Genomic DNA, 24,949 nt, shown 5'->3' on the forward strand with positions numbered 1-24,949 from the left:
AGTGAATTGGCAGTTTCCCCACTCCAGCCGTGGACTACAAAGGAGAGCCTGCAGAATGTCAGCATGGTGGTGTTTTGGCAGAATTGCACAGCGGAAACTGAACTGCTTTTGGCCACATCGCATTGGGCTCTGTCCAGCAATGTGACTTCACCATCCCTTCAGCACTGCATTCTGAGTGGGTACAGCATGATTCATTCCAGTTACTGCTCAATCTGTTTGCTCCGCCCCGTGGTGATCTCATGATGGGATTCCCTCTAGGGCATCCAGGTAGTTTCTACTATTTCCAAGGTTGCTGGGCACATTCCTATAAACTTTAGGAGAGCTACAAATCTGCCAGCATCATTTAATGGCTGGGCTCTATCTGCTCACACTGGAATGGAAAGGCTAAACTTGGCGGTTGCTCTGCAAGAACTGCTAGTCTCCGGGTCCTGAAGTGACTTACGTCTGCGAGCGTGGGAGCTAATCGTAGTATTACGAGACTGGAGTATACACTGTGGTTTGTCAGCTCATGCTATATGACTGCAGGAAACAGACTTAAATACAAAAAAGGTCACTGAAAAGCGACACAGAAATGTAGACAGCCTCTCTCCAGGCACGGAAACAAGCTGCTAGTGTGAACGAGAAGGAGAGAGTAAGGAGAAGAGCCCATCACGGCTGGCCTCTTGTCGGTGCCTTAGCAATGAGGCCATGAAGGCTGGGTCTCTTTGCTGGAGCTGGTTCCTTCACAGCAGTGGGGGGAGATGGCTGGTCACTGCCCCGGGGTACCTGCTCAGATGATAAACAGAGGACTCCAGCCTCCAGGGCTGCAAACGCAACGCCTTTCATTCACCAGCAAAGGATTCTCAGAAAAATAATCTTTGTTTTGAAAAGCACGGGGAAGGAAGTAGCAGCAGGAGATGAAAGGAAACAGGACTGAACTGTGTCCCCTCACAGAGTGTTTAATGAAATGCTCGGAGGAGGGGGAGGGAAGAAGCTGGCTGGTTTGGGCTCAGTCTCTGCTCTGAGCATGGGACACATGACCTGCTTGCCTGTTACTAACTTGTTCAGAGCAGTCAACTAAACGGCTTTGACACTTAGCTGACAGCGGATTAAGCCTCACTCCCTTTTCCCATTGTTTAGATTCTGGGCAATTTAATAACAGTTTCCCCAAGGAAGCTAATAATATAATGGGCAATGTACAAGCAGGGAGGCAGAGAGAAAAGCCACCAGGTGGGATGGCAAATCCTCGGCCTTAATTTAATTAAACCTCTGCCGGCCTCTATTGAAGACACCCATTCCCTCTGCATTTTCAAGCATCCTGAGAAGGCGGCAGGTGTCTATAAAGCACAATGCGGGGGAGATTCCCAGAGTTCCCTGCAGGAGGTGGTTAGCCACCCAGTACTAACGGGCATTAAAAGGCTATAGTTTCAAAGGGGCTTCCTGAACTGGTTCCACAAAAGTTAAGAACCAGCCAACTGACACGCATGAGTGCAGGTTTGCACATGGAATTGGGGGACATATGTAACATAAAGAGATTTGAAGGGGGTTACACATGCAAGTTCTGCAGGCACAGTGGAGGGGCACTTTCAAACATCTGACACTGAAAGAAACGGAGGCTATTCAGCGAAGAAACATGAAGTGCCTCTGCCAGATTCAGAGGGAATCAGAGCTGGGATTAGAACACAGGAGTCCCTGGCTCCCATTGCTGAGCTGAGACCACTGGACATTGCACCTCCAGGGGTGTCTGGACTAGAGTTTGTGGTCCTGCTTTAACTCGAGTTAATAGACTGCCAATTAACACGAGTTAATTAGCACCCTTGTCAATGCTAATATACACACTACACAAAGGTTCCAGGACACATGTCTTTAGGGCCAAGAAAGGTATGTTTTTACAGCAAGGTAACTCACCCACATCAGCTATTAGCAAGCTCACTGTAAAATCCTGGTGGAAACAAGGCTCTGTTGTTTTTACCACCAGATAGCTCAGAGAAGTCAATCACAGGTGGGTGGTATAGCACTGATCTCGCCTAGCTATCTCGTGATAAAAACTACAGAGCCTTGTCTCAACTAGGATTTGACAGGGGGATAGCGAACAGTCATTAGTTACCCTGCTGTAAAAAAACCCACCATTTCTGCCAGAAAGATAAAGCCAGTCAAAAGTTTGTGGTTTCCGCTAGGGCTCAAACTCATGTTCAGCTGACAGTTCCAAGAGCTGGTTAAGACTAGTGAACATTCACAGAGGTTTTCATAAACTGGGCAGAAAATCTGAGATGCAGGATGCTGAGGGCCTGAGAAAGAGCCTGTGTTCATAAGAACATAATGATTCCAGGGGTGAAGAGGAAGATTTTCCACAACTGTCCTTCCGGAGCAGGGGCAAAGGGATCAAGTGGGCACTTGGAAGCACAAGAAGGGGTTTGATCCAGCACAGGCAGCTGCAATGCCAGACGTGCGGCTGGCCTGCCACCCATCTGGAAATAAGTCAAACAGCCTTTCACTTTGTCCCTTGCTGGCTGGAGAAGAAAGTTCAGAAGCAAAGGGATTAAATTCATGAACTTTTGGCAGAAGGAAGATGAAAGAGAGGGAGAGCAGGAGGGGAGAACACGAGTGTATGGGATTTCATTTTCTTGGAAGAGCCATTTAATTTCCTTTTCTGTCCTTCTAATCAGCTAAATGCTGCATGTAGCCACCTTGTGTACCCCAGAGATTACTGGATGGCTTTGGAAAGCTAGCTCCAGGCATGCCTGTCCAAAAGCCACGGCTCTACTCATGCCACCCACCGCACGCTCTCTTCCCAACGGGGTTGGCAATGATGCAGGCTCCACTATGCAAAGCGATCACGTGAGCAGGCAGAAATGACCTGTTCCAGGTTACCAGAGCGAAACAACTCCAGAAACTCCTCGAGCCACCTGAATGCTAAGCCAAAAGGGAAAACAAAGGAACATAAAAGCTCTGACAGGGATGGACTATCACCCAGGAACTTCAAAACCTTCATACAACCTCCACTGCCCCAGCAAGGAGAAGCAGCTCTGATCCACCCACAGGAATCACAACATTACAACAGCCTCTTTATTGAAAAGCCTAGCAGAGATGTTTCCATTGCTCCTGTGAGCAAGAAGGGCACTTATCATAGTAAATATCCACCCAACCTCTCAGCTACAGCGTCACTGCAGGGACTTAGCTATGGAGAGGAGTATGGGAACCCAAAACATGGGAGCTAAAAATCCTAGATCATCCAGAGTCTCGGACTGGACTAGGCATTTATTGTCACAAACCACAGGGGATCTGACAGCTCCTCTCTATTAAGTATCCCGCCTTGGTCATGACTGTGGTATTAATAGTGTCCACCCTAGGGACCAGGCCACCTCCTCTCCCCAAAAATATATGTACAGAATCTAGTGGTTCTCTTTTCAACCCTGCTGGTATAAAGAGAGAATGTGTTTTGGTGCAAAGGACTCTATAATTTCTCCTCCTATGCATTTGGGATGACTCATGTGAACTGTACTAACACTTCCAGACAATCACTTCTTCAAAAGGAAATCCTTACTCAGAGCAACCAGACAACTGTTTATTCCACGAAAGAAAATTATCTACAAGTATAGAACCCAAGAGAGACATATTGGACCAATTTCTGTTGGTGAGAGAGACAAGCTTCAAGCCACACAGAGCTCCTCTTCAGGTCTGGGAAAGGAATTCACAGCCCACAGTAAAACGCAAGGTGGAGCAGATTACATGCTAAACAAAGAATCAACTGCAGAGAATCCACTACCACAGAACTAACGCAGCACTCCAGGATCCACTGCCGAGTAGTATCCAATTACTCACAAACCGCTGTAAGGGAGCTGACCGTCTAATAGTCATGTAGCATCTTTTATTTTTCAAAAGCTCAGTAAATCACCCTTTGAGCATTTTCTTTTATTCACACATGACAGGCCCAAGTCACCCAAGTGAAACTCTGCTCCCAGACGGTGTTTCCGGCATAAGCAGCGCCGTCGTGAATCCAGCCTAAGCAGAACAACAAGAAACAAAATCCCCGCTCTGAAGCCTGGAGAGAGGATTTTCAAATACTCTTCAGTTGTCAGAGAAGTGACAAAGCGGCATCAGTATAACCTAGATCGGAACAATGGGAAAGTGCTTCACTTCTTTCTGGATCCCATATGCACAGGGAGAACTATGTAGAAACTAATGGTAAAAGGGTAGAGAAAGGGCAGATGATTCAGACACAGAACAAGTCCCTCCTAGAACCTCTGCCCATTTTTACATCCTAACCCAAGTGGAATCTTCTAGAAAAGTCTGAGATCTTTGGTTAACTTCTGTGCCCACCCTCATCTTTCACCTCAGCGGACTTGGTGTAATTTCTGCTCCTCTCTGCAGATCTGGGCAGGATGGGAAAGAGAGGGGACTACAGGTCCTTATGAGTGAGTGCTCCTTGTAACAATTCTTGTACTAATACTTGTGCCAATTCCCAAGTCCCATAAAGTCCAGCTAAAACTGAGAGACATGGCCCGACTCGGAAATGCTCACCCCAACCACATCCTTTTGGGATGGATAGTCAATGGCCAGACTTTCTGTATATAGCACCTGCTTCACTTGGAAACACAACCACAAGAGACTGGGATTGCACAGGCAAAAAGTTAAAACACAGACGAACACACAAGATACATCTAGAAAGGGGATTTTTGGAAGATGTGTCTACTGTTCAAGAGCTCGAGGTGTGTGTGTAAATAACACAATACATGACTCTAGCACCTTCCATCCAAGGAGCTCAAAGCGTGTTACGTCTGAATGAGTAAAGCATCCCAACACCCTGTTGTATAAATGGAGAAAGTGAGGCTGAAAGAGACTGAGTGACTACAGCAAGTCAGTGTCGGAGACAGGATTAGAACCTAGGTCTCCTGAGCCCCACTAGCCTATGCTATCTCCAATCTATGTTACTTTCCCGGGGGATCTCAGAAGGCTCTCAGAGGATTAGCACTGGGGCTGGCACAACAAAGAACAGGGCAGCAGAGAGAGAGGGTCCCACAGTTCCTCCCTTCTTTGCAGAGGTTAGTTTGGTTTGTGGGAAGTTTTACCTGCAAAGGGATTTGAGGGAATCCTGGTCCAGAAAGCTGTGGTCTTTCTTCACAGATACGATGTCAATAGGGAACAGCGAGTCTGAGGAGGAGAAGAGGAAGAGGAGAATTTTATAGTCACAAGTTGAATCAGCAGCTCTACCAGGAGACAAAGTGGGCATATGGGGGAAGGGAGGGAGGGGAGGTGTGGTGTGGTGTGACCTGGAGAAGGGAGAAGCAGGGAGGAAAATGGGAGAGCCACAGAAGGAAGGAGGGTGGGAGGCTTCTGAACCCCAGCCATGAAGACTATAAGCAACAGGTGAAAGATATGATTAACGCTCGGGCAGTGCATCTGCATGCCACGTGGAGCAGCCTGGCCATGGGACAACCTCTGGACACTTCCTGGGATGGTAGAGCAGGAGGGAGAAGCAACATCATCCTTCCCAGAAGATAGTGAGGACTATATCACTGCTCTGTGAACAGCTCTGAACTGTTAAGGGGAAGGGCTCAAGGGTCCCACTCCAACAGCGCAGGAAGGAGGCTGGTCAGACATTCCCCACTGAAAGGACAACTTGCGGCTTCACATTTGGCAGCTCTTGTAGGCAGCCAGAGAAGGAAAAACGGGGAGAGACCCAGAGGTGGAAGAGGGGAGACTCAGTGGTGCCTAGCTGCCATGGTGATGGGCACCAGACAAATGCAGAGATGAAAAGGATGTGTTAGACCAGGGGTCCCCAACGCGGTGCCCGAGGGTGCCAGGGCGCCCACCGGGGCATCTAAGTGCACCTGCGTACTGGCCGGTGGACGAGCATCCGCCATAATGCCACCGAAATTTGGCAGCAACGCCTCTGGATGATGCTGCTTGCCACCAAGAAACAGCGTTATCCAGAGGCATCGCTGCCAAAATGCCACCAAAATTCGGTGGCAATGCCTCTGGGTGACACTGCTTGTCGATGGCATTTCGGCAGATGCTCGTCCGCCACCACGGTCCTCCGTGGCTCATCGTTTGGCGCCCACCAGATGAAAAAGGTTGGGGACCACTGTGTTAGACAGTGGAGATGGGCAGAGAGGGAGAAACAAAGCACCCAGAAAATGGGAGGGCAGCTCCAGGGATATAAACCAAAGCGTGCTAAGAATTGTAAACCCCATTACTCAGCAGCTGCCTATCTCACCTGCTTGTTCTCAGACACAGTTTCCTCCCTGCTGGATAAATACCCCATGGTTAAATGACCCTGGCATATGCTGCGTGGAGCCGAGTGCGCCTCCTGGGGAAACACTTTCCATTTTTTTAAACTGTCCCATCTGATTGTATTGACAGATCAGCCTATTCACAAACACACACATAGCCTGCACTCAGTGCCTTGCACAGCACACACGGGTAAGCACCTCTCTCCCACACCTTGCCACATCAGGACCGCAGGCTGTAGTCACACCCACGAGAGTGGAGAGTGCTAGCACTGCAGAGGGTAAACCTCTCCCTGCACAAGGGCAGACGTCCCCTTTGGCACTTGGCCAGCTTTCTGAAAGTACCTGAAGGAGGAAAGCAGAGGGGAGAAGTAGTCACCAGGAAAGGGTGAGGGGGATGGGTTACTCACTCTATTATTTCCCTCTTCAAACAGCCACTTCATGCTTAATTCATTTGACCCACATGTTCCTGAATGCTTAGGTTTTCACTGGGAGCTTTAAATTAGCAGGTACATAGTATGTGTAAGAGCACAGGTAACTGACCCCCTCCCCAGTGGCTTCCCAAGGGAGGAAGCTGCAAGACAGCAAGTTATTCCACCTCAGGGCAGGAATCATTGATGTTCCTGAACTAGTTTCAGACAGTGATAATAACCACAACACTATGCACGTCTCTCTCCTCTTCCATGCAAGGATCTCTCACTGCTTGACCAGTGGGGGTATGATGATCCCTGCTAAATGACTTGCCCAGGGTCCCAGAGTATATCTGTGGCAGAGCTGGGGACAGAAGTTCGAACACCTGACTCCCTCTAACTGTTAGATCACACACTCTCTCGAATACGCAGAAAAGACCGATCTTACTAAAAACACCTGCCTCTGGAGCACCACTGTCAGGAGTGGGGGAGACATGGATCTGGACTCATGCTGTTTTTTGGAGCGTGGCAGCATCCCAAAAATCATCTGTTAAGCCTCTCAGCCCACTACCAAACAACACACTTTTGGAGCCAAGCATGAGTGGATCAGACGGTAGAGTTGCACTCTCTGAAAATCCACTGCTCACAATGTTTCCAATGCTCCAAACGTAGACCTAACCCAAACAGTAAGTCCCCTGTTTTCTGGAGAAAAGCCAATTGTTTTACATCCAGTGGCCATGGCGGTGATGTGACACATCAGGGCTTCCTCTGCAGCCAGCTGAAAGTGGCTGCTTTGAATCTCTTTCATCAGCATTCAAAGCACCCACAGCTTTGGCTCAAAAGAAAAATTCACATCTGCACCCACAGGAAGGAAGAGAGGAGAGCAGTGACAAGGGCCAGGGGAGGGAGACTTCATTAGCGGTGCTGCAAACTCTCTCAGGCAGACACTCTCCCTCTGCTAACTCATCAGGCCTGTGTCAAGCAAGCGGTCTGGAATGTGCACAGCAGCATGGCTGTTCCGAGACCTCACTCAGCCTCTCCCAGACCTGACCCAAAAGTCATGAGTCAAGTCTTGGAGGACAGAGATGTTGGCTGGCATTTGGGCAGGGGCTGGGGGAAAGAGTGAAGCTAGCACATGCTTAGAATAGTCATGTCTTTAAACATAGCTATTACTAGCATCCATCTATCATAGGGTCTTCTATAATGCACATCACCACTGTAGTATCCACAAGCCTTCCAGGTAGATTAGATCTGCATAGCAAGGTCCTTAGCAAACCACATGGAATTTTCTGCTCCTTTCCCTCATCTAGGGAGCTCTGCTGGGGACATACATATATACTTGTTACTCTATTAGCGAGGGCAGACGCCTAGTTGTAACTGAAGCTGTCCACTGCAGGTTGCAACAGAGGGATGAAGGGAATGCTGAGTCCACAGGGAGCAGAAAGAAGTCAAGAGAGAAGAAAGCAGAGAGAAGCTGCAGAAGGATGTAGAAGGCTTTGTTAGACCAGCACTGAGTTTGGACTGTTTCTTGACAGACTCCAGTGTCTAGAACCCAATTCCTGTCTCCCTGAGCATGAGCAGTAATCAACCCCCAGGCAATCAGATCTGGGCCTAGACTCCAGAAATCTGGTCAGTCTTTACCCTTGGACGCACATTGAGGTCACCCCTAAAATAGAAACTAGAAACAAAGAGGCAGCCTGTAAAGCTATCAGCAAGGAGGGGATATCTTGCTTTGTGTGCTTATGTTGCTGGGAGGGGGCAAGTGGAAGTGTCCCAGCTGAACAATAGCTGGCTTTGCACACTGCCTGGAGGCCAGGCTTCCAGCTATTGTTCTAGCCTCCTCCTTCCTCGGGCTAAGCTGAGCCAAAGCTGTGATTTTCCAACTTCCATGGGGACTACTGGCCTTCACCATGTGTTTGAAGTAAACAAAGCTGGGTCCAGAAACACACTCTGCAAGGGTTAATCTGCAGACGGGGTTTGCGAGCCCTGGTCTACACTACAAATGTATGGCAGTATAGCTACCGGGGACGTGTAAAACCCTCACCCCAGAGTGACGTAGTTCTACCGACCGAACTCCTGGGTGTAGACAGCACTTTGTCAACAGGAGAGTTTCTCCCATTCACAAAGCTACTGCCCCCCAGGGAGGTGGATTAACTACACCGACCGGAGCAGCTCTCCCTTTGGCATAGGTAGCGTCTTCCCTAAGCGCTACAGCAGCGCAGCTGCACCAGTGGAGCCGCATCACTGCCACAATGTACGTGAAGACAAGCCCTGAGAAAAACACAACGCATGAGAAAACGGGATTCATCCAGCTGCCTCTCCTAAAACATCCTTCCTTCTGGGACCTCACAAGTGAGAAATGCAGCTCCCAGCACGGAGGTGCTATACTCTGGGAGTGCACAAACCTGGCTCCTGCATACTGAGTGGGGGAATGGCAACTGCCAGCAAAGACAGTTAAGCAGAGTGAGAAAAAAATGTTCATTCCCACTCCTGTGCCATGACCAGTTCAGCAGTACATGCATCACCACCTCCAGCAAGAGCTTATTAAAATACCTATCGGCACTGTCATCTATGCAAACCTGTCTCCCTCCTGGCCTGGTCAGGCATCCTGGGAACTTTCTAGTGGTGCTGCCTGAAGGGCAGAGGTTTAGGAATGCAGAAAGACCAATAACAAGACTAGTTCTCCAGGGCTCTATCAAGTCGGAAGGCTTAAAGTTGTAACATATAATCAGACAATTAGCAAACTGCCCCCTCCATCTCTTCCTCTTCCCCAGTATTTCAGGCTGGCTCCTGTGCTCTGAGAACTTCCCCAGTAGTTGCCATCTGCAGCTAGTTAAGACGCACACGTGTCAGGTATTTCTGGGTCTTCCAAACTGGAAAGAATAGGGGAGGCCTGGAATGAATAGCTCCATGGTCTGAGGATACCATACCATCTGGTCTACTCGCCATCCCAGGCTCCAGCTAGCCAAGACCTTAAGCAGTTGCCAGGGACACTGTTGTCATTGATCAGAGCACAAAATCAGACACTCACTACCACAGTGACAACAAAAGTACAGCAGCCACTGCTCGGGTAGCAGCCATCCCTGATCACATAGGAAGAAGGCTGCTGTTCAGACACTTCTCCAGACTTGAGCAAACAACTACACTCAGTCTCACTCTGCAGAAACCATCCTGATGAGGAACAGGATGATCCTCTGGCTTTTCTCTCAGTTTCCCTCTCTTTCCATCCACACAAGGCTGACAATACCTGGAGCTCATCAACACTGCTTCGAGCACTGGCCAGAGAGTGCTGGGGGTCATCTTTCCTCTTGGGAGTTAAGTGCTGTCTCACAGGTTCTCTCAGCTCCTCCTGGCTAAGGGAGCTCAAGACTAGAACCCCAAACTGGTGGATGGCGGGACTGGCATCCTTTCTACACACGGTGCACTGCTGTTTTCAAAGGCCTGCTCTTTGAGAAATGAGAGTACTACCTCTCCCCCTAGTGCTCCCCCAACCCAGAGAAAGCAGGAAAGGGGAAACTTACCTTCATAAAGCTGTGCATACTGAGGAAATCCTGCTGCACGCAGCCAGTCACAAGCTTTCTTGGCCTCAACTTCTGAAACAAAAGCAAATGAACTAGTTTGAGGATCTCAACTTCATTATCTCCAAAGAATGTAAGTGTACTAGCGTCTGGGCCAGTCCAAACACTCCCGAGCTTCTGAACTTCAGAACCACATCTGGATCCAACCTTCATGGCCTGCACCCATTTTTAAATGCACTCCAGTCAAAGTAAATATATTTACATGAAATGAGATGTGTAAAACCTACAAATCTCCCCTTGGCAGCATTCATTCAACAAGCATGGGCTAACATCTATGCATGGGATAGGAGTTGTTAGAAGGAGACCGCATCGGGACCCCTGACAGCACAACCCAAATGGAGCTGTCATGGATTCTCCTTTAGCATTAGAGTAATGTACTTGATGAGAGGGGCATTGGCCCCCCCTCACCCTTTGTTCCCATTTCTGTGCTGCAGAAATGCAGTCTCCTTCTCCCATCCTATAACAGGACTCATTCTCCCTTAGCATCAGCACAGAGAGGATATGGAACAGACTATGGAGTTGCAACACAGGGATTTGACCACAAGCAATGCTTTTAATCTCCTACTGAAATATTTCATTTCTAAACTCACTGATCTGAGTGACACTTTGCCAGGAGAAAGTAAGAATCTTTAAAAAATAAGTTAGGGTTCATAAAAGTTTGGGGGCTAATAACTTAACAGGCCCCCTGCAAGCTTCCACCATGAAAGTCTAAGACCATACTAAGTTAGCACCCCCACTGGAATCAATGGGACTAGTCACAAAATTAAGTACTACTTAATATGAGCAAGGGGCACAGAATCAGGCTCTCTTTTATTGCCCTGTGGTCTGATTTTCACAGCCCCGATTGACTTTCATGGGAATTCGGAGCACTCAGCAGACATGAGAATTAGGCCACAGAGCAATACCTCAGAGGACTGCCCGCAACCAGCCAGAGTGTTTGTGAAACAGAAATCAGGACAGCAATGAGGTTCTTGCAAAACTTAGTAAGGGGCCCAGCTCTGAATTACTGACAGTGCTACAGGTATTTGCTTACACGTGGCTTGAAAATCCCCTGGGGGAGCCAACATAACAGCCAACGCTTTGTTTTCTAGGAAATTTCTAGAACTTTCAGAACCTGAGGTTGTCAGCCACAATCCCATGCAGCTGAGGGAAGTTGTTGTCTGATGTCAGCAGTCATCAGACTGGGCTGGGCAAGATTAACGTTTATGATCATGACCAACGTATTTTACAAAAGAGAAAATCCTACTGTAAATTCACACAGATTCTTCCTTACCCACTTTCCCCTTAACAGCAGCTCTGCTATCCTGTAGATGGATCTATGGCCGGTTCAGGCAAGAGCATCTTGGAAGGAAGTACCTCCACTGACATCAACAGCCCCTGTCAGGAGCACTCAATACATTTATTACAGAGCAGTGAAAAAAAAGCACAAAATAAATATTTCACTTAGAGATAGGACTGAGCTAAAACCTGGGACCAAATGCCTCAGGGCTTTGGGAAAGAAGGTTTGGAATATCATTCTAGATCTGAATCCAAATTTTGCAGCTGCCCTTAACTCTACATTGGGCCGAACCAAAACCCTGGATCTGAATCCACTTGAATTCTGAAAGAGTCAAAATCCAAAAATGTAAATCCAGATCTAAATTTTGGCACTCAGGTCCAGCTGTCATTTGAATTAAAGTTAAGTTACTTTGGAAAGTAGTTGTCATTTTAATTCAGGGAAAGTTACTTTGGAAAATGTGCATATGTGTGTGTGTTTGTCTTCTACAACCCACACCACGCAGTCGTAAACTGTATAACACAGAAGGCTTAGAACAGCAGCACAGAGCAAAGTGCACCGTATGCAAACTATAAAGAGCTCAGAGAAGCCTGATAGAAGGGATCACTGTTTTCTGATCACTCATAAGAACCATCCGGTGTGACTTCTGCTCCCCCTTCTTGCACTGGAGGTATTTCCAGATCTTAGGGAGGAGAGTCAATCAGTATTTTATGTCCTGTTTAAAAATGAGAAAACATTTACTGGCAACCTAAGGGCACCGTGCTTAGCTGAGCACAAGCATTGGGAGGAAAGCCATCAGGTCATTCCCAGTTAAACACAGATCATGCTCCAAAGACCCTACCAACATGAACCCTCGCCTGCCCGACTGCACATCCCATCCAGAATTGCAAAATAAAAGATGTTTCACCTCCTTCCATTGCAGGGGGAATGCTTTGTTAAAATGTGAATGTTGTAACTCGGATGCAGGAAAATACCCATGGCTCCATTATCTTCTGTCAAATCAAAGTCACCAGGTTGACAGCCCTGGAGAATGAATCTCTCTTCTATCCGCAGAACCTCACACACACCTCCTCACCCAACATGCCTTACTCTGACTTGGAAGGGACCCCTACTAGAAATGAAAGGGAGTTTAGTCTAGTCTCTGTGGCCCATTAAGGAGGCCAATAAAAGTGGCAGTTTTTGTGATAGTTATTACCATCTACCAAAAACTAGACTGAGACCCTCCAAAGTCCATGCTGGTCACCAAACAAGACCCTGGATCTTTATTTTTTTTAAAAACAGAACTGACCGGGCTGAGAATACTTCCAAAGAGAAAAGCCAAGAAACAAACAGGAGCCACAAAGGGAGTGTTGTGATCCTTTTTCAGCACACACTTCTGTGCTGAGCTTACCCCTTATAGTAGACAGATTGAACTGATAAAACAGTCTGATCAACCATCCATGCAACCTCTGGGACTCACAGGAGCAAAAACAGCCACACTATGGTATCTCCTTCAAAGACTATTCAAGCTGAAACAGAGGCAGATGGCGGGAGAGGGAAAGGATGTGGAATCAAAGGAGTCTCGGCAGACAGAGGAGGGCTCCGACCTGCCCCTCCAGAAAGGCAGAGAATGACATGCGTTCACTTGGCAGATTTGGGATCCAAATGAACTGTACTTCACATCGCCAGTGGAAACGTGAAGTCAGAGAGTGACATTTCCTTCCCTTGTACTGGAGTCAGTCCAAATGGCACTGGATGGAGGAGGGGGAAATCTGATTTTTCTCTTGCTTGTCGGAATGGAGCTCTCTTTTAAACAGTTCGCCCTGCAATGCTGATGCCTTTGTTTTCCTCTAAACAGTTCCTCTAAAAATGGGTTCCCAAGACCCACTGCACTGGGAACGTGGGGATCACAGCCTAACCACCCATGGTAAGCTCACCGCCACCACCAGCCCCAGCACCAAAAAGGTTTCAAAGTGTTTCTGTTCAGGCCAAGAGACCAAGGTTGATTTCCTCTTTCCCTCCCACCCTTTCCATGAAAAGTACTTTCCCACAGAAATCCTGAAAAAGATCTTTCCAAGCCGCAAGAACACTGGGTAGAACAATAGTTATGACAATAACCCAACTAGATTCCAAACTCCAGACCAAAGGAAAACAACATCACAGCAGCACCCAGAGAGATGTCACAGGTGCGCATGCTGCAGCATCAACAAAGATTGTGAGACTGCCTGTGAGATTTCCAGCCAGATTTCTCTCTCACCCACACATCACAAGCTCCGCAAGGCCCTTGAAATTATGATCACCTGAGCAGCCCACTGTCACCAGTGGAGGTCCAAAATGGGGCAAATTCTTCTCTACATTATACTAGTGTAAAACCAGAATACTCCCACTGGACTTCAAGAAAGCCATAACTGCCTGAGTAAATACCCTTCCCATCCCAGCTCACCAGCTCCACACCCCCTCTTCCAGTCTCTCTAAAATATCCACTTCTTCCACAAGGCCCAGAAGAAATGAGGTTATGATTTAAAAAAGAAAAAGTCATGCAAAGTACCCCATTTCTATGATTCCCAATGTGCCCCATTTTCTATGAGTCCATATCCTAGACTTCTCGATGTAGGATCTCTCTTTATTTTGCATGCTGTTCAGGCTGAACTCTGGCACAGTGCCTTCTAGTGGTTCCCAAAAGGAAGCAGGCTAGAGAGACACATGGAGACCAGAGTTCTGAGTCAGACACTGGGTCGAGTTTCATTCATCATGTTGTTGATGGAATTGTCAAATAAAAGCATTCCCCTGACACCTCCTGCTTTCCTAAGAATCCAATATGAACAACAAATAACAAACAACATGTTAAGATGGTGTAAGAAGATGCCAGGATTTAGCCCCGTTTGTGTTTTCTTGGTACCTTTTTCATTTCAATTAAATTAGAAGTTTTATTTTTAATTCACCCCGCAGCCATGTTGGGAACCCCAACACAACAGCACCGAGCTACTGAATGAGATTCATAAAGGGAAACTGATTAGAAACAACATGAAATTTACTTTAGTTTCACTACTGAAAGTTCAGAAATTACTCTTCAAATGCAACATAAATGACCTTAGAAACTCCATCATAATCACTGTGGTTATGAGTAATGCAGACTGCTTGGTTTTTTTTGTTTATGTTGATGTAACCCACTGACGAATCTGTGTGATAGGTCTCTGAGCCTGATCTGTAGAGGATACGAGTCTGTTACATCCGCAGCCACAGAACTTCGGTATTTAGCTTGAGCTGTCGTAGCTCACCCATTTAGCTCTGGAGGTTCTCAGTTCAATCATTGGCGTGTTGGCCATGACAGCAGATATCATCCTAACCACATGCATTTGAATTGCAAAGAGAAAATACATTGAGTGTGCAGAGCAATTTGATCAGCCCCCACCCTTCAGCCTTCTCTTGGAGAGGCAATGTGAAATGTAAGGTCCAGTTCTACACCTTTTGGAGCTGCAGCACATAAGGTGCAAACCCAAGGGGAGAATGGGGCAAAGATGGGTTTAAATATGTTTGCCCCCTCTGGATTCTGGGCAGCTGTAGGCTGACGTGTCCCACACAGAAATTAGAACAGCCACAGAGGTTGCTCAAAATTATAGCAGCCTACCAGGGCAGTCTCTCGGTTGTAACTCTGTAGTACCAGGGTGATAGAGACACCACTCCCGCCCCCAGCATGCACTTTACATTGGCTCTTACAGGAAAAGAAGTGCAGGACTAATTGTGCGGGCCTTGCCTAAGCTGTGCTTGAACTGAGGCAATTCTTCTCTAGTCACTTCGGGCACCTTTAGGGCCCTTAAACACCAGCTAAAGTGGCAAATAGGGGCCAGAGCAGGGGACAGAATCTCTCCTTCGGTGTTTTAAGGGACCGTGGAAAACCCCAAGCCACTAATGACTGCTCAGTTAAGCCTTGTAACAGAGAGAGCTAGAAAACCCAGTGGGGTACAACAAAACATGGGCAGGTCTAAAACCAGCAAGGCACAAAACAGTGGAGTCAGATTTTAATTACAGCTAGAAAACCATTTCCCAGAGCTCCAACTCCGCACCTCTCCTTCAAAAACAAATCAAAACAATACAACCAGGGTTCCAGAATTTCAGAGCAAGTTTCCAAATTCCCCGTAAAAAAATGTCTCACACAGGCAATTAGTGTGTGAAAAACAAACCACATCACAAAGATGCCCATCACGGAAAGCTATGAAATAAGATGCTGGGCAGATGCTAGGGGGAATGCAGGCTCTTTCTATTAGACTCCATCTCAGCTCTGGCGTTAGCATGTGTAGCACTTTGGTGTGGGTTTTGTTTCCATCCTGGTTTAAAATAAACTATTGCGTAATAAGTTAAATATGCAGACATGGAACTTAATTTCTCTCCCTAGTCTGTAAACGTAAACGTCTTCCTATTTATCATGGAACCGACAGAAAAGTCTGGTATGTTCACTAGGCCATGAAGAACAAATCTGTTTCTTAAGAGGACTGGGCTCTGAAATAGCAATTTTACACGTAGGACTCGGATCCCTACTTATGCTAAACATATTGGGCCAGATCCATCCCTGTTGTAACTGTACTGGAGTTACAGCAGGGACGAATCTTGCCGGTGATGCCTTGTTCTGCTTTCACTGATGCTGCTTCAACCTCGTTGAATTTGACACTAGAATCAGACTGCACAGGTGTAAGGAAGAGCAGAATATGGCCTGTTAAGTGTAGAACGTACTCATCTCTCTCCTTGGTATTGATGAAAAATATATATCTAGAAAACTAAGCTGGAGAAAGGCAGTGCAGAACACACCACTAGGAACAATCCCACGCTGGCCGTTGGGTATGGAGTACATACTGTTTAAATAGGTGTTTTTTCAGCAGTAGTGCCGTCCTGGGTAAAACCTGGATAAGCTGAGTTCACCCACTCCTCATCGGTGGAATGTGGAGCTTAGCTTAGGTTAGTTAACCCAGCCCACTTCTTTTTTTTTTTTTTTTACAACATCCCCGTGTTTTCCTGTTTCATTTTCCATAATTCTGTGATACTATTCTGTAGGCCTGATTCTCCTCTCTCACACACCAGTGTTACTCTACTGAGGTCTATGGAGTTACTCGATTTACACCTGTGTAAGGGGGAGGGGAATCAGCTCCTATGGCTCCTGCTCACATCAAGACTTGCAGGGGAAGCAAAGCAAATGGAATTATTCCATCCCTGACCCTCAAAGACATGTAACATTAAGCAAGTGAATAGTGATATTCCAACACTAGAGGCTTCCAGCCATGCTCTAAACAGCTCCCGCTCTAGGCTCTCACCCCTAGCCACCCTAGGGTTGGGAAACTCAGCTCTGAGTTTTGGTCTGAACCCATTTCTCATACAAACGTGGTGTGAGGAGCAATTTTTTAGAATGGGAGAGGTGTGCCAAGTTTTTACATCCTGTATCCCAGTAGAACTGACCAGCCACACCTGAATCTGAGCCTCCACAGTTTGGCACACGTCACTGATACATAGTAATTGATTTTGTCTATTCACGTAATTCCCAATACAATCAGCCAACCTCCTAAACTTTAACAGCCACAAACACAGATAGAGTATGGAGACAAGCATAAGAAACTCCACTGGACACTGTCCCAGATGCGGTGGGTTTCCATAATTAACCTTCACACAGTTACAAGGGCTTGCAAGCTTTGGAAACTGCGCCCTGCTGCACTGCCAACAAGGGATTGTTCAAATGCCTCCATCACATTCAAATCCTGAAATAGTCTGTCTAATTTTAACAGCACTGATTCTGTTACAATTGAGGAACCCTTGGGAATCTAAAACACTGGCAGGCAGAAAATCAACAGAGAGCAGCCACAGTTTGGGGCCTGGCTGGGAACTGGAGCTGCACCAGAGGAGAGTTCACGAGTCAATGACAGAACCAATTTAGACAGTTGCACAGCTTAAGAAATGGATCACTTTCCTGTTTACATCCCAGACATTTATTGTACAGTGCAGGATAAACAAGAATGATCTGGAGGAAGGAATGTTCTGAGCCAGCTGAGGACAAGAGCTACTTAACAAACACAGGCGAGTGTGTTGTGTGTACATGTGCCTGGCTGTGCATGTGTGTGTGTACATGTGATAGGCACAGTCATCTTTTGGGAAGGTGAGGGAGGTCCCTCCCTCTAGGAGACCCTTACTTCTTCCCCAACATCCTTCAATAAGGTCCCAGATTGCATCTATGCTTGTTCCAGCTGTGGAAGGATGGATACTGCTCTCTCTGAAGTGCAGTCAGACCAGACTAATAGTCCAGTCCAGTCCCTCTGATCTTGCAAAACCAGTCAAGGCACTAGTCTCTTTCTCCTCTGCAAATCCACTGGGGGGAGAAGAAGGGGTTGTTTGATCACTAGCTCTTTGTTTTTCAGTAAGCCAGAGACTCACCAGTTACAGAAGACAAGCACCAAATGAATGTGTAGGGAACAGGACCGCCTGAGGGGCGGAGGGGGGCAGTGGGGCAATTTGCCCCAGGGCCCGGGGCCCACAGGGGCCCCCACGAGAATGTTGGAGGCTCCTCCCAGCTCTGCCTCTGCCTTCCCCCATCCCCTGGCACCTCAGCGGACTGCATCCAGGAGTGGCCCTGGACAGAGCTAAAGCGGTGTGGCCTGAGCTCCTCCCGCTCAGAGCTGCGTGGTAAGGGGGTGGGGCTGCGAGCTCAGGTCCCGCCGGAGCCAGGCCACTGCAGCGCTGTCCAAGGCCACTCCTGGATGTGGCGCTCTGAGGCTCCCGGAGAGGGAGGAGGCGGGGGTAAGCGGCATGGTAAAGGGGCCGGGGCTGTTGGATAAGGGGCAGTCAGGGGACAAGGATCAGAATGGGTCAGGGATTCTGAGAGGGGCAGTTGGGGGGCAGGAAGTGGGTGGGGGTCAGAGAGGGGGCAGGGCCAGGCTGTTTGAGGGAGACACAGCCTTCCCTACCCTAAAGCTCATTCAGCAGTTTGAGGCTTGCAGACAGGTATTTAACACAAAGAGCCAAGCTGTTATCTTTTCCCTTAAGGCTACCATCCCTTTCACTTCTCAAATGCCAAATTATAGTCTACATTTAATTTCAGTGCCACAGGGAGATTCACGTCAGGGGAGGGATTAACAGTGATAGAGCCAAGAGAGCCATGGGGGAGGGATCACATGAGAAGAGCAATATCCTATACCACCTACCTCCTTCCCAACCCTACCAAGGGAGACCCTCTCCCCTGCATTCCCCGAGGCTCCAGAGGGCTTAATTCAGTAGTTCGCAAACTTTTGTACTGGTGACCCCTTTCACATAGCAAACCTCTGAGTATGACCCCACTCTTATAAATTAAAAACACTTTTTATATATTTAACACTATTATAAATGCTGGAGGCAAAGGAGGGTTTGAGGTGGAGGCTGACAGCTAGCGACCCCCAGTAATAATCATGTGACCCCGAGGGGTCCTGACCCCCAGTTTGAAACCCGTGGGTTAATTTAATTTTAGCACCCTGTGTCCATTCACATGCATGTGCTATTTTGAGCATTTCAGTTTTCACAACATAGGCTCATCCCAGATTCTGGAACAAGCTCAAATGCTCAGTTCGTGGAGCATGTACATATGCTACACTAAAGGACAAACCCCCAGTAACACTCCAGTTTGTGAGGGAACCCCCATGGAGCCAGTTTCTAGGAAACAGGATAAATCATGGAGATTAGTCCATTTAGTGGTATTAGGTCAGGTAAGGGTAAGGAATGGTTGTCCCTAGCTTCTGTATTGTCAGAGCGGTGGAGACAGGATGCAGAGAGAGATCACTTGACCATTACCTGTTAGGTTTCACTCCATCTGTGGCACCTGGCATTGCCACTGTTGGTTAGGACAGGTACTGAGGCTGATGGACCTTTGGTCTGTCCCAGTATGGCCATTCTTATGTTCTAAACCTAAAGAACCCAAAGTTATGGAGATAGGTATGAGTTAAGAAAGCAGCAGAGTATCAGAAACCTGGAAAAATCTCTGACATGAATGGGCTTCAGGCGGTTTGGTCACAAATTGAGGTGGTTCAAAAGTCGATTTTTTTTAAAACAGAATTTTTTTATTGTTTCTTTTAAACAATCAAACACAGCAAAGCAGCAAATATTGGCCACACACTTCTGAAACCCCCAAATCATGTTCAGTTTTGGCAGACTGAATTTCAGCTTTTTCAGTTAAAAAAAAATTTTGAAGGAAAGAGACATTGTCCGTGATTTTTCTGCTTTTTAAAAACCCTTAGTTTTTGATCCAAAAAAAGTTTTGATGGAAAATATTTGTCCAACCCTTTTAATGAGCTTTAGTGACTTTTAGCACTAGCTGATGCTGACAACCAGTAATAACTTCTTTTCAAGTCACCTTTCAAGGTTTCTCAAAACTGGGTTTGTGCCAAGATGCAGCAGGTTTTTAAATGTTTATTTTTCCCAGGGCCACCCATGGGTACAGAGCAAGTGGGCCAATTTTCCCCGGGCCCCACAGGGGCCTCCACGAGAATATAGTATTCTATAGTATTGCAACTTTTTTTAATGGAAGGGGGCCCTGAAATTGCTTTGCCCGAGGCCCCCTGAATCCTCTGGGCGGCCCTGGCAGGGACAAGAAGAGCAGAGGTCTAAGATACCCCACCCCCAACTCAAATGGTGCCCTGTTCCTGGGCTCTGGCAAGTATAGGCTCAGAGACCTTGCAGGACTCCCATATAGTTAGCAAGCTCTCCTCAGTACAGAGAGAGGAGTGGAATGAAGGGCCCTGACAATCTAACAAGTTGCTGTTCTATTATCAAAACAAACTTTCCAGACGTGACAAGGTGCTTGCTTACTCCCAGCCCCCTGCAATCCACAAGTGCCCCCTGGACTTTGCAGGCGCTCAGTTCTTTCTTTGAAGTGTCTGTTGAATGATTATGTGTAGGCTCCTGCCATTTTCTTCTTTTGTCGCCCTCAAGTCTCCTCTCAGTTCCCAGAGCATCTCCCTTAGTTATCTCTGTCCCACACAAGCCTTTGTAGGTTCCTTGCCCTGTTCATTCTCATACGCACTGACATTAGAAGTAACAAAATCTCACTGTATCCTCTCTGCATTAGTCTCTTCATCTGTAAAATGGGGATAACAACATCCTCCTACTTCCCAGCAGGGTTGTGAAGATTCAGTAACGTACCTAACAGGCTCTGAGACTGGAGAGTGCTCATTGCTATGGTCTGAAGTAATTTGGTTTGGAAATGCCATTCTGCCTATGCACAGGATACTATTTCCTCCACACGCCCAGGCACGTATCTGCAGCTCCATTCACTGAAGCTTTTATTTCAACGCTGGGCTATTCAGTGAGCTGCTGTCAGTTGCTCTTCTCCTTCCTCTTTTAAAAGCAAAGGAAATTCAATACTAAAAGCAGAAGTTACTATGAAGTTATAAGCACTGATGTCACAGTGCTGCTATAGAGAGGTATAGGAGTGAGGACTAAGTGATATGCAGAAATATATAACTATGGGCCAAAAGGACAAATTCTGCCCTGTTGTGTGCAGCCCCACTGCCATAACTTAAGATTTCCTACCTTGTGTTTAAAATCTCAACCCTCATGATGCATTAGACTTTAAATATAGTCCTTTGAACATCTGGAATGTCTTACATTGATGGGTCTCAACAGCCATTTAAAACACAAGGGCCAGATTTACATTCATGTGTGCAGCTCCCATTGACCTCAATGGGAATTGCAACTATCTTTTTCCAAGGGCAGAATGGCCCCCAAATAAATTAGGTCACACTCTAGACCTTTGAGAGGTGGATATATGCTATTCTTCCCATTTCACAGAGGGGGAAATGGATGGCCAGCTCCTCCTCATTCAACATTCGCCTCACTGGGCCAATAGATCTTGATATTCACCCTGAGAGAAGCCACTGCTCACTTTATGCTGCACTGAAGATCATGGCATTACTTCAATCAACCAAACTGTTGCGGCTTTGAGTATATGGCAGCACTGCAGTCTCAGATTAGAGGGGCTGCAGAAGGACTGCTTTGAGGGGAAAGACAGAGACGGACAGCTGTGGGTTACCTTCCACTAGGCTTTCCTGTAACTGCAGTTATCTTCAGCCTTCTTGTTTACTAGCTAAATGAAGGAGGAAGTGGCCAGTCAGGCCAATGCAGTTTACAGCAGCAGGGGAGTTGTGTCTGTGCTTTGGCTTTACAATCGGGAATATATAGTGGACAGGGACAGACCTAGCCAGACATGCATTTAGCAGGGGTAGGTCACGTGTTTGTGCATAGGATGAAATTCGATGCGGTCCCTCCATCACAGGTAATTATATACACGTCCCACACACACATTTCTGCCCTTCTCTGCATTTTAGCTCTTTTACTCCTCCTTGGCCACAGCAGGATGCTTCCTAACCTGACCCTCAGCTTGCACCTGAGAGCAGGAGCGCAGTGGTCACTCGGGGGTTAAATGTGACATATTTAAACTTTGCAGCTGCATAACACATGTCTGGCAGAAACAAGGGAGCATGAAGGGTCCTAATGGGAAAAAATAAGACAGGGCATACAGCAGGCATGATGCCAAGTAACCCTTCTTTCCTCCTTCCCCACCTGCATTTCACCAGCTTTTCTATGTTTCATTGAGATATATGAAGGGCCGTGCCAGGGAGACAACACAGATACCTCTCCCCTTGACCCAAGGATGCCACAGTCAACTCAAACCTCAGCTCTTTTTTAAGGACAGGAGGCCCAAAAGACGAGGCCAACTTGCCCACTGTGGTGCTTGGGACAAGGAGCTAGCAAGGCAAACGAATAGTATTGGAGGCCCTCTGAGTTTTGGTTTGGCAGGATCATCCACCTCCTGCATCATAGGATGGTTACATTTGCCTGGATCTAGATCTTGGGCTGCCAAGTTACTGTTTTTCTTCTTAAAAAAACCGAGGAGTCCTTGCGGCATCTTAGAGACTAACACAGTTATTTGGGCATAAGCTTTCATGGGCTAGAACCCACTTCATCAGATGCATGGAATGGAAAATACAGGTATTTATACCTGCTACTATATTTTCCACTCCATGCATCTGATGAAGTGGGTTCTAGCCCACAAAAGCTTATGCCCAAAGAACTGTGTTAGTCTCTAAGGTACCACAAGGACTCCTCGCTGTTTTTGCTGATAGAGACTAACCCGGCTACCACTGAAACCTGTTTTTCTTCTGCACACTTTAAGCTATTCTCTTCCTGACTCTTATCCTATTGCTACCCTTGCTCCATGTAGTCAGCCAGACTCTTTTTTAAGAAGTTATACTGAATCTTTCAGTAAAAATAAAATGAGTTTCAAAATGTGTCTGGCCAGACAAAACATCCAGCTGGGACTAATCTAGAACTCACACAACTTGCTGCATTTGTGTCTCAGAAGAGAAGAGTAGCCCGCCTACCTTGACCCCCTCCAGCCTGCAGGCTCTCAAAGAGAAATGAAGCACAGCACACAAACCAACCAGAGGGAAATGGACACAGATGTGCACAAACAGTTCAAGTTCTGCTCTGAGTGGTAACCACACGGATTCCAAGAATCCCCAGGAACGTTACCCTCACTCCGCTGCACACTGAAACATGTTTTGGTAGAAATGCTGGAAGCTAATTTGTGAGGTAGGGGGTACCTGTTGGGAAAAGAAGGATAAAAAACAACCTTCAAATGTGAAGGCACATTACTATTTCCAGTCCACAAACCCATAACAAGCCAAAACACCAAGACACTCCAGTGCAATTTACAGAAACAGGAACTTGAACAAAACTTCTGCCACACAGTTGGCTAGACATAAAGGACAAGTGCTTTTCAAAATGGCCTCTAATTTCTACTCTTCCCCTCCCCACCCCTACCTTCACATTAGGTTGCACCAATAATCAGTGTCAGCACAGTCAATCACAGGCACAAATGGTAGCATTTTGACTTCTTAGCACCCAATCTGGAGCCACTGTTAGGTAGTTAGATATCTAGGTTCCGGCATTTGAAGCTACAACCCAGTGGTGGACACATTACTGCAGGTGTAAAATTATAGGCAATGTTTACAGAGCCGAACCAAAGAGCAGATTCTTTCAAAGCGGAAGTGATGCTGAGTAACTCGGGGTACCTTCTTCTCAATGTTTGAGGAATAGCAGTACCTCTGTCGCTGGGCCTCCCTTAAAGATCACACAAAAAGGAAGGCATGAACACACACCTTTGATTGCAGCAGCTACTATACTATACAAGGAGCGAGCAGATGTGTATCTCTCCCTACTCAATGCTCCTAGGTGACCACCCAGCCATTAACGTATATTTAAGTAATTTCTATAGCTCTTAATACAGTGGAAGGTGGGTGCTTTAATTACAGAGATTAAAGGCACAAAAAAACAAACAAAATCAGCTACTCAGATGCTACACAAAACAAATGTATATATCCCACCCCCTCTGGGATTGCTCTATCACTTTCCTGTTAATCGTCCTACTGATGACAAAAACACTTTGTTTGGACTAAGGGAGCCCACCTTAATCTGAACTCAAATCAGCCATGGGCAGTCTGCTCATCTCAATGCTGAGATGCTTGCACTGTAGGCACTTTGATGGTGAGAAGATGCAGCATTGCATCATGGCCACTGTAGTTCAACACAGCATCGCCACGCAATCACTTTCTCTATGTTGGCCAAAAAATGGGACCTAAAACTCACCACCACTTCTAGCAACAGTGGAAGCCATAGTTAAGACAAGGGGCAGGAAATTTTAATGCTCAGAGAACTAACGGACCACACAGTAGAAACAACACCTGATCCCACCTGAGTCTTGGTCACACTAATGCTCCCAACATGGCTACAACTAGTGGGGCTGCACCAGTGGTGAATTGTGGGTGCTATTTTTGCCAGAGAGCATATTGCACCCTATGTGAAGTCAGGACACTGAACATCATACAAAGCCAGCCAGATCCAGGAAAATTATTTTGTTAAAAATTCCAGAATGGTGGCAGCTCTAGTTTTGGCCAGTAGTCATTGCACAGAACTGCTTTCGTCTCTGTAATGTGGTATTTTCGGACGCTCTGGCAACAGCAGAGCCAGAACTTCTTACCAACCCTACATACTGTTTGAAGTTTCCTTGCTGTACCAAAAACCTACTGGCTTTTCTCAATGCTACTGAAAATCAGGCATATTCTCAAAAATTCTTAAATCCAGACATTAAAAAATAACTACTTGCTATTTCCCTCAATTTTTAAGTATTTGTTAATTATTTAGAAAGGTCAGTGTTTGTTACTAGGAGAGAATGCATTGCAACCTTTTTTGCAGAACTGTAAAACAATCCATTTTCTAGGCAAGCAATGTAAAGACTCCAACTAACTTCAGTGGCAGTTGGACCTTGGCTTAGAAGAGCTGAAAACCTAGATCACTATTTGCCATAATGAGCTGCTAACTTAAAACGCCTTAAATGCCAGCATGATTAACCGGATTCCATCTAGTCAATATGCTTTCTACAGTACTGCCAGCACAAGCTGAGGTCCCATATATGAAAACTGCTGCCCAGGCACA

General features: G+C 46.8%; 1 protein-coding gene across 8 annotated transcripts in view; it reads right to left on the reverse strand.

The window, feature by feature from the left end:
- The window catches only part of STARD8 (StAR related lipid transfer domain containing 8), a 150,273-nt gene that overhangs the window by 21,368 nt on the left and 103,956 nt on the right, over positions 1–24,949 (reverse strand). For 6 of the 8 annotated variants that reach the window (XM_075068757.1, XM_075068759.1, XM_032804743.2 and 3 more), the window contains 2 exons: positions 10,141–10,212; positions 5,049–5,130 (listed from right to left, as the gene is read on the reverse strand). In XM_075068757.1, coding sequence (XP_074924858.1) covers positions 5,049–5,130; positions 10,141–10,212 — 154 coding nt within the window. The remainder of the gene's footprint in view (positions 1–5,048; positions 5,131–10,140; positions 10,213–24,949) is intronic. The other 2 variants (XM_032804744.2, XM_075068760.1) reach the window with 1 other exon arrangement.

This window comes from Chelonoidis abingdonii, chromosome 8, assembly GCF_003597395.2.
Source record: "Chelonoidis abingdonii isolate Lonesome George chromosome 8, CheloAbing_2.0, whole genome shotgun sequence".
NCBI lineage: Eukaryota > Metazoa > Chordata > Testudines > Testudinidae > Chelonoidis > Chelonoidis abingdonii.